The sequence below is a fragment of the Zeus faber genome (assembly GCF_960531495.2).
Source record: "Zeus faber genome assembly, chromosome: 17".
Classification (NCBI taxonomy): Eukaryota; Metazoa; Chordata; class Actinopteri; order Zeiformes; family Zeidae; genus Zeus; species Zeus faber.
Genome location: NC_137204.1, coordinates 23,350,860 through 23,367,629, shown reverse-complemented (window position 1 = coordinate 23,367,629; position 16,770 = coordinate 23,350,860). Strand labels below are relative to the sequence as shown.

At 44.1% G+C, this 16,770-nt stretch overlaps 1 protein-coding gene across 1 annotated transcript in view; it reads left to right on the top strand.

Annotated features, from left to right (window-relative positions):
* Window positions 1-4,157, top strand: part of LOC307243342 (matrix metalloproteinase-17-like) — a 79,681-nt gene extending 75,524 nt beyond the window's left edge. The window contains exon 10 of the mRNA XM_080018117.1: window positions 2,599-4,157. Coding sequence (XP_079874243.1) covers window positions 2,599-2,924 — 326 coding nt within the window. The 3' untranslated portion in view covers window positions 2,925-4,157. The remainder of the gene's footprint in view (window positions 1-2,598) is intronic.
* The last annotated feature ends 12,613 nt before the right edge of the window (window positions 4,158-16,770 follow it).

Here is a 16,770-nt window from a genome sequence, read left to right as displayed (position 1 = left end):
TCTGCTCTTCCAGTGAAAAACCTTCCCCTGAACACCTGCTCCGCATCATAAGAGCTGTGCTGTCTGGTGCTTACGGGTGTCACCGTGGGGTGCCTGAACAAAAATCACATCAGCTCCTTTTCATTTAAGTTGTTCATATAAAAATCCTCTTTTCTTTAAAGTTCTTGCACCATTCATATTTAAAGAACAAATACAATTTTTCCTGAGACTGTAAACGTCCCGATCGGTAAAACCTTCTTTTCTGCAAATGTGGAGCCTCACCCTCACTTTCCTCACCTATATCGTCCGGTGTGCTTTTCACAGAAGTGGTGATTTTCATTTTCAGTTCCTCATGCGTGGTCCCCCCTATGTCGACCAGGTTCCTCTCCCGCCTCGTCCATGACGGCGTTGTCGTCTTATTTGAAATAGTTGGAAGCGTCGCCTCCCCCGGGCTCCGTCTGAGCTGCTGGGGCAGACTCTGCAGGTTTCTCCTGGTTCCGGCCGTGTCCCCAGGCAGTGGTCTTCCCCCCCCGGACAACCTCTGGCTCCGTGTCCTTCCTCGCCAACCAAACCAAAGCACTAGGAGGTCTCTTTTTATTCCTGAAACAACCTTCCCAGGCAGCGACAGTTGTTCGCGAACAATTCTTGTGTTTCCTTGTCAGTTTGGTGACCTCCACGGCCGTGGGAGACGGGACGCCGACCAGCGAGGCGCCGTCTGGCTCCTCCACCTTACACCCTATTTACACACGCTGAGTAGAAAGAAAACACCGCTCAATAACAAAGAAATAACAATACCGAAAAAAAATATTAAACAGGGAGTTGGATAGAAAACAAACTTCAACCTTCAACAACAACCTTCTACAAAAAAAGAACCCACCATTTTCTCTGAAATAACTTGAAACTCACAAAACTAATTGGCATCCATCATTGTTTATTCCATATTTAATACAAATGAGACTTCGCTTTTGATTTTTGATTCAACAGAATATTTTACATATTAAAACAAATGAAAATGGAATGGACAAAAGTGATGGGACCCTTATCCTAATATTTTGTTGCACAACCTTTAGAGGCAATCACTGCAATCTAACGATTTCTGTCGCTCTCAGTGAGACTTCTGCACCTGTCAACAGGTAGTTTGTCCCACTCTTCCTGAGCAAACTGCTCCAGCTGTCTCAGGTTTGAAGGATGCCTTCTCCAGGCTGCATGTTTCAGCTCTTTCCATAGATGTTCTATAGGATTCAGATCAGTCTGTGAACATAGAGCTGAGGTGACTTGCCAAAAAGCTCCAGTTTTGACTCATCTGTCCAAAGGACATTTTCCCAGAAGCGTTGTGGCTTGTCAATATGCATTTTAGCAAATTCTAGTCCGGCTTTTTTATGTTTTTCTTTCAAAAGTGGAGTCCTCCTGGGTCTTCTTCCATGGAGCCCACTGTCACTCAAAAAGCAACGGATGGTGCGATCAGACACTGATGTACCCTGACCTTGGAGTTCAGCTTGTACATCTTTGGAAGTTGTCCTTGGCTCTTTTTCTACCTTTGGCACTATCCTTCTGTTCAATCTGGGGTCGATTTTCCTCTTGCAGCCGCGTCCAGGGAGTTTGGCTTCAGTCCCATGGACCTTAAACTTCTTAATAATATTTGCAGCTGTAGTCACAGGAACATCAAGCTGCTTGGAGATGTTCTTATAGCCTCTACCTTTAACATGCTTGTCTATCATTTCCTTTCTCTTCAGACAACTTTCTCCTTTGCTTTCTCTGGTCATGTTCAGTGTGGTGCACACGATGATACCAAACAGCAGAATGAATGACTGACATGTGTGATACCAATTAAAGAAAAAAATTGTTTGAAATATCACTATAATCCAATTATTTATAATCTTTTCTAAGGGGTACCAACAAATTTGTCCAGGCCATTTTGGAATATAATTGATCTCTAAAGCAAAAATGTATCGCTTTTCACAGTTTCTTTGCTTTACTCTGACATACTGAATGTATGCAGGTATACATGAGAAAATTGCTTTTAATTCATCACTTTTCAGGAGGAATGAAGCATAGTTTCAACGAGCTGTAAGGGTACCAACAAATTTGTCCACATCTGTATATACTGTATATACAGTACATATATATATAAATATACTGTATATCAGAAAAGAAAAAGTGACATCGCTATATATATATATATGTATAACGATACCACTTTTTCTTTTCCGATACAGATACTGAAATGCCAATACCGATACCAATCCAATATTTATTTTCAGTTTTTTCTTTAACAGCTGGAGCTTAAATAAATGTGTCACATTCCTTTAGGCGACGCTTCTGCAAGTCCTCTATCAAGTCATGGTAACGTTAGGTCGCATGGCCACTGTTGTCGTGGCCGACTGTACTTCCTTTTACGTCATGGCACAACAGCAATTTTGCAGAAGCGTTGCCACGACAACGTTTCCTTCTTATCAGACTAGATTTCTTCGCGGATCAGCTCGAGTTCTTGTTTCTTTACACCTCCAACATCTATTTTTTGCTGGTAATGGCCCAATTGTTACATCGGATACACGTCCCATTTCTACTGAATTAATTCTCCCTATCGCTCTCCCTCCTCCTCCCTCTCTCCTCGTCCAGGCTCCTCCTACTTCTTCAAGGGGAAGGAGTACTGGCGCGTGCTGGCCAGCGACATGGAGGTGGAGGTGGGATTCCCCCGGCTCATCGCCAAGGACTGGCTGCTCTGCACCGAGATGCAGTCGGACGCTCCCAACACAGAAACCAAAAACACAGAGGGCAGGGTCAAAGGTCAGCACCGCCCGGACCACGCCGAGAACGGCTACGAGGTGTGCTCCTGCACGTCCGACACGGCCTCGCCGCTCGGGGCCGCCGCCTCCCGGTCCCCCCTCTGGCTGCTCCTCCCGCTCTGGAGCCTCCTGCTGGCCCTCAGCTCCACACTGTTATGATGCCAAAGCAGAGGTCGGAGGTCTGCGACTGGGTTCACTGGGTCGGGACGCCAACCCCAACAGAAAGAAGAAACGCTACGGTGGAGGGCCAGGGACATTCGAGTTAAAACAACGAGGAGATTTTGTTGTCTGTACTTATCAATCTCAGTACATGTAATTTTGTTACTTTGATGTTATTTATTTCCAATTTTTATTGATGGATACATTCATTTAATTCCGTTTGTGGTACGGGGGGCTCAGTTATTTCACAGGGAGCCTTTGTGATTATCGGTCCCCTGACGCTGGGTTCAGTAGTACCATTATTATTGAGTTAAACAGGACCCTGTTCCCTTTTCAATGAACTGCTCTGTTACCTCTGTTAGTAAAATGCAACTGGACGAGTCTGATTGTGAGTTTAAACAGCGGGATGTTCCGGCGGCTTCAACGGAGTGGATTCTCTCAATGTAAACCAAGTTTACAGCATCTTCCCGTTTGGAGGTGACTGGTTGTCCTGGGACGAACCGGGTGGCGAGCATCCATTTATATGCGCAGGTGGATAGCATCCTAGTATAGAGCCATAGGCAGACGACCGGCATCCTGGGAAGTTCAGGAGTTAGACAGGTAGACGGATAGACTCGTCTCCTGGCATGCTGAAATGTAGATAGGTGAATGATAGGTCACCTGCAGTGTTTAGCCTCTATCCAGTAAAGTCAACAAGTGCTTTAATAAAACGCTTCGGTCACGTCACGTCGAGACTGGCTGGACGGTGATCCTACATTTAAACTCCGTGGCACCAGGAGCTAAGAGGAGCGCGACAGCGGCCCCAGCAGACTCTGACATTGGCAATGGCGCTTTTGACCTTGGACTGCACGAAAAAAAGTTTCCTCTCACACAAAAGTACTGATTTTGTTGTATTTTTATAATAAACATGGATGGACGGTGACGACCGCGAGGGTCGTGGAAGATCTGGAGTTTCGCTGTTTATTTCCGGGCGCTTTCAGAAGTGACACAACCACTAGTGTCTGAAAAAACACCTTGCCACGGTCAACTGGATGGTTGGATTTAATGGATTTCTTCTTACCGTCGAGATATATTTACTTACAAGATAGACATAGACGCTGATATATTTGAAATAAACAGAAAAGCTACATGGCTGTGTATAAACATTTGAACTGTGTACATTTTGGGATTTTTTTCTTATGTGAATTATTTTTGTAGAAAAAAAATAAAGCAAAAGCCGAATTTGAATTGGCCAGATTATGAGCATGTGTCTTAAAGAATGGGTCAAATTTTTAGCCTTTTTCCTAATAGCGCAGGGAAAAAAGAAATGTCTCTGAAAGCGATTTCACACTCCTTTATTGAAACACTGTGGATGGACCATGTGGGGCAGCTCTTTATAGGTTTATTTGTGGTTTTTATGAATCAGAAATTGCAAAGGAATTCCATTGAAATACGCAAAACTCCAAGACACTTTTAAAAGGCACTATTTTTGTGACTTAAAGTTGCATAGATGTTGTGTTTACTTTGCCCTGCTCTGTCCCCGCCGCAGCACATGAGGCTGACCTCAGCCAAACGATTTTCAGCGACTGTTTGGATTTTTTTCAGGATCAGGAGGGACGCCGTTTCAAGGAGCTTGAGTGCACTGAATCAGAGGTTCCCAATCTTTTTTTTTTTTGTTTGTTTTTGTTCCCCTCAGAGAGCCCCTGAATCGAAACCTGATTCAATCTTAGACCCCAGATGCCACGATACCTTTTTTTTTACCTTCCGTGTATTCATTGGCAGTCATGGTCGTTCACTTAGTATGTCAACTACCGCCCGTTTCTACGATCCCGTATAATATAATATAGTGCAGTGGTATATCATCTTGTAGTTGTAGTTTGTTTATGGCTTATTTTTCAAAAAAAAAAAAAATGTTTTGTAAAAAAAAATAAAACTAGATATTTAACAGTTGCAATGTGATATTTTTCCATCCCAGACTCCATGGTGTGGCTCACCACCTCACCACCACTATATAGAAACATTAAAATAAAAAAAAACACCCATATGCTGCTCTACATGACTATTTCTGCGTCATATGATCCAATTAAGCGTCATGAGTCCTACGTTGTCATGCCACTGTTTCAGTCATTTTGAGTTCCGTGCGTTTGTTGCGTTTGTTGCTCTCCAGCAAATGCGGATGATATTTTAAGGAAGCCCCGGCACAGCCCCGGCACAGGCCCGGCAGTCTTCATCTCGTGTCCTACGACAAAGTGGAAAATGACTTTGTGTTGACGCGACCGCACGTGGCGGCATTGGTTCTTTCGCTGTCACAAAATACAAAAGTTTGATGGGGACGCACCAAAATTTTGCCACCCTGTCTCCTCCATCGCCAAGGCTCGGGCACCAACCGTCGGCTCCCGAGTTTCCACGAGCTCCAAGCAGAACCGATCAATAGCCCTAAACATCCTGCTCTGACCCAAATATTTGAGAGCCTCTGCGGTGGTATCGTTGACAGGAAGAATAAGCGGCTTACTGTAATATGCACCACCTGTCCTGCGGGGAACTGCCACAAGCTTACACTGAATGCAAAGTGGTGGGAAAAAGATGGATGGATTTTTTTTTTTTTTTTTTTTTTTGCTTAATATTTCCTGTGGCCGTGCGGCAATGCGGAGACTTTCCATACTGATACATGCGATTAAAATGGTTTCAAAGATATTTCTTAAAACACGTCCTCAAATATATTTTCATCTGTCTGTGCGTTGCCGGATTTACACGTACACTGTGGTTTTAAAGACGGGCATGTGATAGGAGGGAAAGGCCTCGGTGTCGGTGGAAGTGTGTAATTTACAACCGCCGCCACGTGCAATCTCGGCATTATCTTCAGAAGCTTCTATTTCATTACCCCAGACGGCGTCAGCCGGAAGTCACGACACCTCCGTGCGGGATCACCCGCTAACCTTTAAGAGGGTCGACGCGGCGCTACTCGTCTTTGGGAGAAAACAATTCTCGCCTCAATCGGAAAAAAAACTTCCTCGCAGCGACCGATGTGAGCGTACGTGCAGAGTTTAACGTCCCGGCTGAGGAAGCCCATCCCCGGCTCGCCGCGCGGTACCAGCCAACGCCAGCGGGGCGGAGGGCTTGTCGTGTCGGTTCAACAGCCTAGCCTCTGCACCTGGAGCCGGGGCCTTGAGAAGAGCCGCATCTTACACACGGCTGGTAAGGCAGGTGCGAGATGGGAGGCTGCACTACGGCTGCAAATTCTCAGGACGCACCGTGGGCTTCAACGCGCCGAACAAAAATAGATCAGTTTTGGGTCTCACTCCGTACCTCAGGGAGTCACGCTCTAGTTCTGATACCTCAAACCCTCCAGGCAACACAATTTGGGGCCTTTCTCAGGGCAGCACTGTAATTGAGTCTCATCGGCCTGGGGTCCTCCACCGGCACGGCTCACCGTGTTCCTCCGGTGGGATGTTAAAGTGTGAGCCTTGAGGCTCCAGGGGGCGTCGGCAAGGACCTGGAGGCTGGACCTGACGGTCTGATGAAGTGGCCATGAAGGTCGTGGTCTCTGGCCCCGATGATAAAGTAGGGGGGTGGTGCTGTGAAGTGCCGGAGGCGGGCGTTGGTCCTCCAGTTGCACCACCGCAGGCCGTCCAGAGACCGCTCGTATCGAACGCCTCCAGGGGCCTCATTACTGAAAATCTAAGTGCTTGTCATGACTCATCTTGAGTTGCTAAGATGTGAAAAATCGTATTTTACAACGGGAAGCAAATCCTAAATCCACGGCAGAGTCCGGTCTTATCTTTGTCCTATCTCACCTTAACAAACTGCTTTACACAGCTCTGTGGAACAATCAGTAGTCCGTTATTAATGAATGATGGCCACTGATCTAGAAACAACAACCGTTGCTCCTGGCAACTGCGTCTTTGCCTGGTTTCATGTCTCTTTTCTCGCTCCGCCCACATGCTCTTGCTTCCACCACCTAGTGGAGCCATCTTGTGACAATCCATAGAACTTACAACAGAGGACAAGGTCCCGAACATCCCATTCAGAATGTCTCCCAGGCTCCAAGGCCAAGGAGAGGCCTCGTACAGCCCTCTCCACCCTCCCCACCGTCCCCACCACCCAAGAAGAAGAAGAAGAAGAAGAAGAAGAAGAAGAAGAAGAAGAAGAAGAAGAAGAAGAAGAAGAAGAAGAGGAAGAAGAAGAAATAGAAGAATAGGAAGAAGAGAAAGAAGAAGATGATGATGAAGAAGATGAAGAAGAAGAAGATATGTACCAGACAAGAAATGATCTACAGATATATATATATATATATATATATATATATATATATATATATATATCTGTTTGGGCAGAATACAATGTCATAAGATGACATCATACACAACATCATATAGGATATCATACCATGATATTGTACCATGACATACTGTATGATGACATCATACCATGACATCATACCAGATATCATTGATGACTTTGCATCAAAAAAAACGAGGAAACTCTCAAGACCATCATGAACGCATCCCTCACAGACTATTACATAAGCACACAGAATTCACTTCACTGAGACGCACAGGGTTTTTGTTACTTTTTATTGTTATTTATTCAAAAGTGTACATTTCATTATTTTTAATTCTGTTTATATTTAAAGTTGTTTATTTTGTCATTTTCTATATAGATTAATCTCAGTTTGATTTGATAATCTTGTATTTCACACATTATTTTTGTAATTCTCTTTTACTAATATTTGCGCAATTTAATTTTCTAAATAAAAATCTTGTACATCGTTATCAAATTGTGCCTTATTTGTTCTTTAAAAACGTTTTTTATAATAAAGTTTGCATAATAGTCATTCATTTTAATTCATGGTTATAATAATGACAGCGGTTTGGGTTTAGAGGGGCCCCACTGCAATGCCTAACTTCCCTTCTCTAACTCTTATTCAGTGTGAGATATTACTTTTGATTGTCACAGAGCAAACATTTAGAACTGCCATGGAGCCAATTTATCAGGCCCAAGTTGGCCTTGCACTTGCTGCATGAAGAATAAATGCATATTTTAGGTCCACTCGTCTTTGACGACTTGATTTTCCCTGTCAGATTTTCTGGAGCAAATCATCCTGTCACTATTTGCTCACGAGGGCGGAGACTTTCACACAGGTAACAACTAGTTTGATGTGCTGAGTTGTAGATGTTAATAAAATATCGGCCATGACTGGAAAAGAACAGTTGTCACAGTCCCTGGCTGCTCTCCTGAGCTGTCTGGACTGCATGTACTGTATTTTTGGAAAAAAGATATTTACTTAATGGCCTGAATTGAGTCGTATTTTATTTTATTTTATTTTATTGTATATTATTCTATTCACTAACTGCATTACATTTTAGGAATCAGTTTCAGTTAGTTAGATGGGTAGGATTAGGGTTGCTATTATGTTCGGTTCAGAACTCATTGTGCGGAATCTCCGGGTGCATTGCAATGACATTTCACTGCATATATGTATGAACGTATGTACAGTATATGTATGTGAATAATAAACCTCTTGAATCTTGAATTGAAAACCTTTTTGTTCTACAAATCTGTGACAATGGATCTAAACTCTCCCACTGGATTGGGTTGGCCACTAATTTACTACTAAGCATTTTTAAGTGGTATTGTATTGTGATGAAATGAGGAATTTGCCTGTTTTGCTGTCTTAATTATAAATGAGGAGATATTAAGGAAACAATTCTCACACCATGAGGTGAGATCTATTCGTCAAACCCTTATTTGAATAATATCGTTTTTTGCTCAGATATCCTTACTGACATTGTCTTGAACTGTTAAGTATGACGAACCGTATAAGGAGTCTTACACTTAGCATTGCAGATATGATGAAACATTTGCTGTGGTTGATGTGATTATATGATATTACATATTAACCAGCAGAATTGATTTTGTACATTGTGCATGATCTGGCGACCAAGCTGCACTACAACTTGAACTTTATTCTAAAATTTAGCACATGCTGCATAAAGCATAATTCTTATGTATGTATGTTCCAATTGATTCAACAGTTTTGGAAAAGTAACACCTCGGCTTATTTTGTCCTTCATGTCCTCTTCTACTGCTCTCTCACTCGACCATTCATCATGAGCACTGTCACAAATTCAAGCACGTTAAACGCAAATCCATTGCTATTTGCCCATGCTCCTCATTTGCAATCGTTTGGAATATATTAACACTAGATCTATTTAGAAGAAATGACACCTTCCTCCAGACTATATTCAGTGCTCCTTAATCCATATCACAGTATTTATTTCACGGATATGAGAAAGAAATATTGAGAAGGATGATTGCGACGAACCAAGGAAGCTTTCTTAATGTTTGTCTGTCTTGCAGTGAGCCTTCGGTGTATGGGGCTCGACAGCTGTCCAGGGGCCAGGAGCCCGAGAAGCCAGCATTCCTCCGTCACTCGGATTCATTTATGCCACCACCGGCCGCCCATTCACCCCCACCCGACAGCTACGGGACACAGCCCAGCAATGGCTGCGCCCAGAGGTCCATACCCTGGACCCATCATCGACCTTGTGGTCATGGAGCAGCCCCTCACAGACCCCTCAGCTAGGACCACCAACTGGGTGTGGTGCCATCGACCCGCCACCCTGAACGATGAAGCCACCCTTCCATTGTCCACGCCAAGCTCTACGAGAAGATCTCAGCCGACCACTGGGAGCCGGTGAGGGCCCGACACCGCCAAGGGAACCAGAGGTACCCTGAACTGTGCCAGCGCACAGGACATCCAAGCAAGCCAGGGGTCCAGCTGCATTGGGGGCCTGGAAAAGACACCTCTCTCCCACCCTGGTCCCCTTCCCTGATGGGTCCTTTTCCTCCCTCTGTCCCCTCTTTGTCCCCCCCGGCCCTTCCAGGGCAGTGCCGTAGCAGGAAATCAGGAAGCTGCGCAGACACCTGGGCTGAAGTTCTAGCACTGCAGGCAGCCCGGCATTTGGGCAGCTATAGGCAAGTGGTGCGGCGCATGTCCTGAGGGCCAATTAGTCGATCCTCCGGCCACGCCAAGAGCCCCATTGAGGTCCCTCTCACTAGTGGAGGTCCTGTTCAAACAACTCGGTATGGACCTCATCGCGCTGTTAGACCACAGTACTCGCAGGTATCGGTTTGTACTAGTGGATTATGCAACCCGATACTCCGAAGAAGTTCCCCTGCACAGTATTACAGCCAAAAATGTGGGGCAGGTTCTGTTTCAGGTCGTCTCCCGAGTCTGGATTCTGAAGGAAATCCTGACCGACCAGGGCACTTCCTTTATGTCATAGAATTCATAAATGGACATGACTCACTACACACACACACACACAGACACACACACACACGCACACACACACACTTAGTCAAATTCGCCCCCTGAAGTGCTTTTTAACTCTCGCTCATCCCATTATATTAGAATCAGAATCAGAAATACTTTAATAATCCCAGGGGGAAATTACTTAAATTAAATTATAATTACAAGGGGTCAAATTCCATTGTCTTAATGACACTGGTGGATGCAAATTTCAAGCTCAGGTGATCTGTGTGGTAACCTTTGGAAGAAGAAGCAATGACATAATGCTCCACAATTTCACATGCTTCCATAATGCTCCACAATTTTGGGACATCCCTGAGAACACACCACACACCACCAGGCAGCGACCTCTTGGGTGGCTGGTAATCAGTTGGTATTGCCATAGGTCATGCTGGGAGGCGAGGCCTTCCCTCCTCAACAATAGCTTATTAGAACTTATGAAGACATATACAGGACTTAATTTACCCAGGGAAGAGGCAAGGCAAGTTTATTTATACAGCTCATTTCTTACACAAGGGCAGTTCCAAGAATATCTATATATCTAAATATCATAGAAATATAAAGCTCAAACTGATAAATGCATTGACATGCAATTGAAACAGGCCCAAGACATAAACATGGCAGGACTCATTTTAATCATTGGGACTCAAACCCAACTAGAAACTCAGTAGGACTCTTACCTAGACACATACCTCAACTAAAAATAAACAAAAATAAAAATTTAAAAAACAGACAAAAATACACAAAGGATAAAATGATGAAGTGCAATTTAAAACAGGCAGATTTTTCAATGGAAAACAGTTGTAAATATTGATGTTTTAAGTGTGGATACAACTGAATGGTATGCATTGGGGCCTGAGATCTTCTGGAGAGAGAGAGGATCTTTAATTTGCTAACATTTTCATTTGGGATCATTAAAACCCAGTGATGCCGGTACCATTTTGCACTAGGAATGTCTCCACATAGGTTGTTAAAGCCACATGGAGCAGGATTCCCCGCAATTCGGAGTGTAGTTGAAAGGGTGAATGGGGCAGATGTGAAAGCCATCTCGCACCAGATGGCATGCAACACATGGGCAGGTTGCGTGGAAACACCACAGAGGAGGCGGCGGGGATCCGAGTGTCCTCAATCATCCCCTGAAGATGGAGAATTGCAATCCCAAAGCACACTTGTGAAAGGACCTACCACCCATTCCCATCCCATATTCTTCCCATACAAACATAAAACAGGAGAAAAGCCTTGACTCTTTGAAAACTTAGACGCTGTCTACTGAGGGAAGAGTCACCAATTTATAGTCACCAAAATGGCTTCAATAATGCCTCTGTCGTCCCACTTTGCCTGCAGTAATATTTTCAAAATTTAATATCACTCGGAAGCAAATACTTTCTTGTAGTTTATTCACAGTCAGGCTGTATTTTAAAGAGATGAAAATGTTACAATTTGTGTGATTTATGTACAATATAAGGTTTGTGCTAATGAGTAGAGAAAGGTGCACCCATCATCTAACTTTTGTCACACAATGATCATTTTTAAGTTGATCGGTATGCCCAAATCTCCTTCTAACCATATGCGCCAACTTATGAAAATGATTGTGGGTAATTAAATGCAACACGACAGTATGAAAGATGAACACTTCTGGAGAAGGATATATGAGAAACAGAAGAATCTGACTATAGCTGCATTCAATTTGTAAACCTAAAATTATCCGGACATTACCCAGGATGAGCTGTTTGTGTGAACTGAGCTGTCTGAATATTTTGACCTGGATATTACCCGGACTCAAAGTCTGTGTAATGTCTGATTGAGCGGTATGTGTGAACGGAGCAGGATCATTCACAGCGAGTGAGTGGGCGTGTCACATATTGATGACCTTCGTGCGCATCTTGGCCCCCGGAGCGTAGCTACTGTATACTCCTTTCTGCTTTCTTTATTATTGCTTTTCACACTTGTTTATATTGCGGATACGTCCAAATACATGGAGTATCAACGCAAAAAAAACCCAACTACTGACGTGTCCAAGCCTTGTCCACCCTCTTGGCTGTGCTGTAACGCTCCGCAACTTCATTGCTTCACATCCTACCTCCTGCACACTCTACCGAGGCTCCGCCCCTCGCCTCAATTAAACAGATTTTTTCCAGGTAGTGTAAACACGTCTGACTGGACAGTCTCTGTTTTTTGTCTGAAAGGGTAAATGCGGACAATGTCCGGATAATCAGGTCCGGTCATTATCCGGAAATTGACTGAAGTGTATGTGTGACAGCAGCTTAACATAGCATCACTAGTGGTCACTAATTTCTTTTACATAATGATTTTAATGGGCTGTTCATTGTGGATGGTCTAGTGAAATGATTGCTCAGACATTTTGTAATCTAATTTCTCACCAATTTAGCCCTGCTTGTCTCAGTTCCTTCACAGTGTTTAAACTGTTTACTTGGATTTGAGTGCATTGCATTTTGGTGGAACAATTGGAGAGTTCATGGTGGATCTTCCCCGGTCCCAGTGACCTTCCTCTTCCCCGATTTTCTTCTGGACCAGGCGTGAGACGATACCCTGCGTGTGGCCTTTGAGCGGGTAGCTAAAATCGATGGCGCATTGGTTTGCCAAGAAGACGCGCTCACTCACCTGTACTTTTCGGTGATTAGGGACAGGTTGTATAAAGTGAGCCGTGACACTCTGTCAGTGGAAGAAATTACCAAATTGGTGGTCCCAAAGAGCCGTCGGGAAATGCTTTTCCAGGCGACTCACCTCAACCCAATGGATGGTCGCCTCGGACACCATAAAACACCACAGCAACAACAATAGCAAACACTACACTAGGCAAGTGGTGCGCTGCATGTCCATGTTGAGTGCCAACTGGCACTCAACCCTCAATCAACCCTCTGGCTATGCCAAGAGCTCGGTTGTGCTCCCTCCCACTAGTTGAGGTTCCGTTCGAACAAATGGGTATGGACCTCATCGGGCCATTAGACCGCAGGGCTGGTTGGTATCTAGGTTTGTATTAGTCCTAGTGGATTGTGGAACCCAATACTCTGAAGCAGTTCCCCTGCACCTGCAGGTGCCTTTTCAGGTCGTCTCCCGAGTCGGGATTCCGTAGGAAATCCTGACTGACAAGGGCACTTTTATGTCACGCACAGTTCGGGAACTTTGCGGATTACTGGGCGTCCGCTCAATATGGACCAGCATTTACCATCCCGAGACCGACGGTCTGGTGGAGCGTTTTAATAAAAATCTGAAGAACATGATTCGTAGTTTGTTTAAGACCGTAGCTGTAATTGGGACAAGTGGTTGGACCCCCTGTTGTTTGTGGTGCGGGAGGTTCCCCAGGCCTCCACTGCTTTTCTCCCTTTGAACTTCTTTTCAGCAGGAGACCCCAGAATGAAAGAGATGATATGCTCACAGAGATTTTTCCAGAGCCTCTAAGCTGCTTCTGCTATTGATGAAAGGAACTAAAATAGAATTCAGAAATGGACATTACTCACTAAACACACACACACACACACACACACACACACACACACACACACACACACACACACACACACACACACACACACACTTAGTCCCATTCGCCCCCCTGAAGCGCTTCTTAACTCTGGCACATCCTATTATAATTACAAGGGATCAAACTCTACTGTCTTAATGACACTGGTGGATGAAAATTTCAAGCTCAGGGTGATCGGTGTGGTAGCCTTTGGAATATACAGAGATGGCAGAATGCAATATAATTTCCCACTTGATCGGGTTCTGGGACAACCCTGAGAACACACCACACACCACCAGGCAGCGACCTCTTGGGTGGCTGGTAATCAGTTGGTATGTCTCCTAGTATGTTGTTAAAGCCACGAGTGGCAGGATTCCCTGCATTTCGGATTGGAGTTGACAGGGTGGATTGGGGAAGATGTGAGAGCCACCATCGCACTAGATGGCATGCAACACATGGCCAGGTTGCGTGGAAACAACGCTAGGGTGGAGGCAGGGGGGCTATCCGAGTGTCCTCAATCATTCCCTTAAGATGGAGAATTGCAATCCCAAAGCACACTTGTGAACGGACCTACCACCCATTCCAATCGGATATTCTTCCCATACAAACATAGCACATGAAAAGGGCTTTGACTCTTTCTACACTTAATACTCTCTACTGAGGGAAGTGTCACCAATCTATCGTCACCAAAATGGCCAGTCAACAAAAAAACGCTTTGCCTGCAATAATTTTTTCAAAATTGAATGAGTTGAAAGAAGACACTTCCTTGAAGTTTATTCCCAGTCAGGCTGTCTTTTAAAGAGATGAAACAATTCATATGAAACAATTTATATGATTTATGTACAGTATAAAGTATATCCTAATGAATAGAGAAAAGTACACTCATCATCCAAATTCTGACATGAGCTTACTCCATGATGTAACACAATGATCATTTTTAAGTTGATTGGTATGCTCAGATCTCCTTCTGACCATATATGCGCTAACTTATGAAAATGATTGTGGGTGCTTAACTGCAATACGAAAGTATGAATGGTGATGACTTCCGGAGAAGAATAAATGAGAATCAGAATCGTCGGCTCTGTTGGGTTGTGAATGACCACGGAATGACTCCCAATTAATTGCAAAAGACATTTTTCTGACGAAGGATTCAAGCGAGTCTTGAATAACTGGTGGTCACTTATTTCTTTACATAAGAGTTTAATGGCTTGTTCGTTGTCGATGGTCTCGTCAAATGATTGCTAGGCCATATTGTAATCTCATTTCTCAGCAAGTTTATTCCTGCTTGTCTCAGTTCCTCCACAGTGTTTAAAGTGTTGACTTGATTGAGTGCATTGTACTTTGGTGGAACAATTAGACAGTTCATAATGGAGCATGATGGAGAATATGTGCTATACAGAAAGCAAATGGAAGTAAAAGAGTGTGCCTACGCCTTTAACTTTGCAGTAGAATCCAAACACAGAAAGTAATTCTGGACCCCATAAGGGTATGTGGTGTGGGGATGGTGTGGTTTAAGCAGCCACACCTGTCTTGGGTCTTGGTAATTTGGCCTGTTTGGCTGTATGCCTGTTGCTAGTTTGAGTAATCAAAGAGCAACAGATAAAACCCCCATCCCCACACACACACACACACAGGAGAAGAGCCCTTGTCAGTATTGTATTTGTTTCATCTTATTCCATCTGCACTGGGCATGTTCCACCTTGCCCACTCTACAATAAACTGATACCTTTCAACCCCATCACCTGTGTCTCTGTGTGGGAGGGCCCTGAAAACGCCTGGCACAGGGAAGGGATACAGAACGGCCGTCCGAACACGCACTTGGGCCACCAGCAGGTTGCACACACACACACACACACACACACACGCACACACGCACACACACACACACACATAAACACACATACACATGCAGGAGAGGAGCCCTTGTCATGATGTGCTTTCCATCTGCTCCAGGCTTGTTCCACCTTGCCCACTCTCTACAATATAACTGGTACTTTTCAACCCCACAATCTCCCTCGTGTGGCATGTGGCAGGCGAAACTGCCACTTGCATGACTCGAAAGTCCTTGAGGAAAGCAGATAGGAAACAGTCATCTTTGTGTCTGACGGACTGAGGGCCCATTGTGGAAACATGCACTCGTAAATCACACATTTCAACGGGGTAGTCTAGTGTGTCACTTACTCACTTACTCATTCAGGTAGCTATATTCACTGATCAAGGCATTGACTCTGGGATGATCCTCATCCTCATGAAGTTATGCAGGATGTAGGTAGCTTTCACGCAAGCATCTACTACATCAGATTTCAGTACAACAAACTGTATTTATATTTGCCATTGAGCAGCAAGGATCGAGAAGGGGCCCTCCACCACCAGTCTTGTCCCTAAGAGCCTGTAACTAATTATGTACCGTCATGACCCTGGCAACATTGAATCTGCATGTGGACACACCAGGTGTGTTTTCAGCGGGAATGCCTTATCTCCCATAATGCGGGACCAGGTTAGGTTAGAAAGGGTAACGTGTAGGCGTTAGGTGGAGATGGTTGAGCGTTCTGTTTGGTCAAACTCAGGGTAAGCATCAGGGAAGGCGGTAAGAAATTTGAATTCCAAAGATTCACGGAGTTCCTTCAACAGATATGAATTAACATTAGACTGATGACATCACAGCGGCATTTTGACCTTCATTTTGACGTCCTACGACATTTACGTTGAACAGAGTTTTTACTCAATATCCAACAAATTGTATCAAATGTGTAATTTCAAGAAAAGTGCAGCAGCGTTGTAAAGCGTGAAAGATGTTTAAGAAACTTGTAGCTTGAACTGGACTCAATCCATCCAAATTGAAATTGATTGAGCAAAGACTATTAGCCTGTCATAAAGATTATACTAACTAACAATAACATGCAACGATTAACAGTTTAGGTATATTAGGTATATCACGTGTATCATTTTTAAGTATTTCGATTTTTCAATAAAAAAAAGTTGGCTGGCTTGATTCAGTACTGTTCCTTTCAAAAGTACTGAGGTCTGCAAAGTACACCACCTGTGTAGTAGCCTTTGGTCATAATATAATT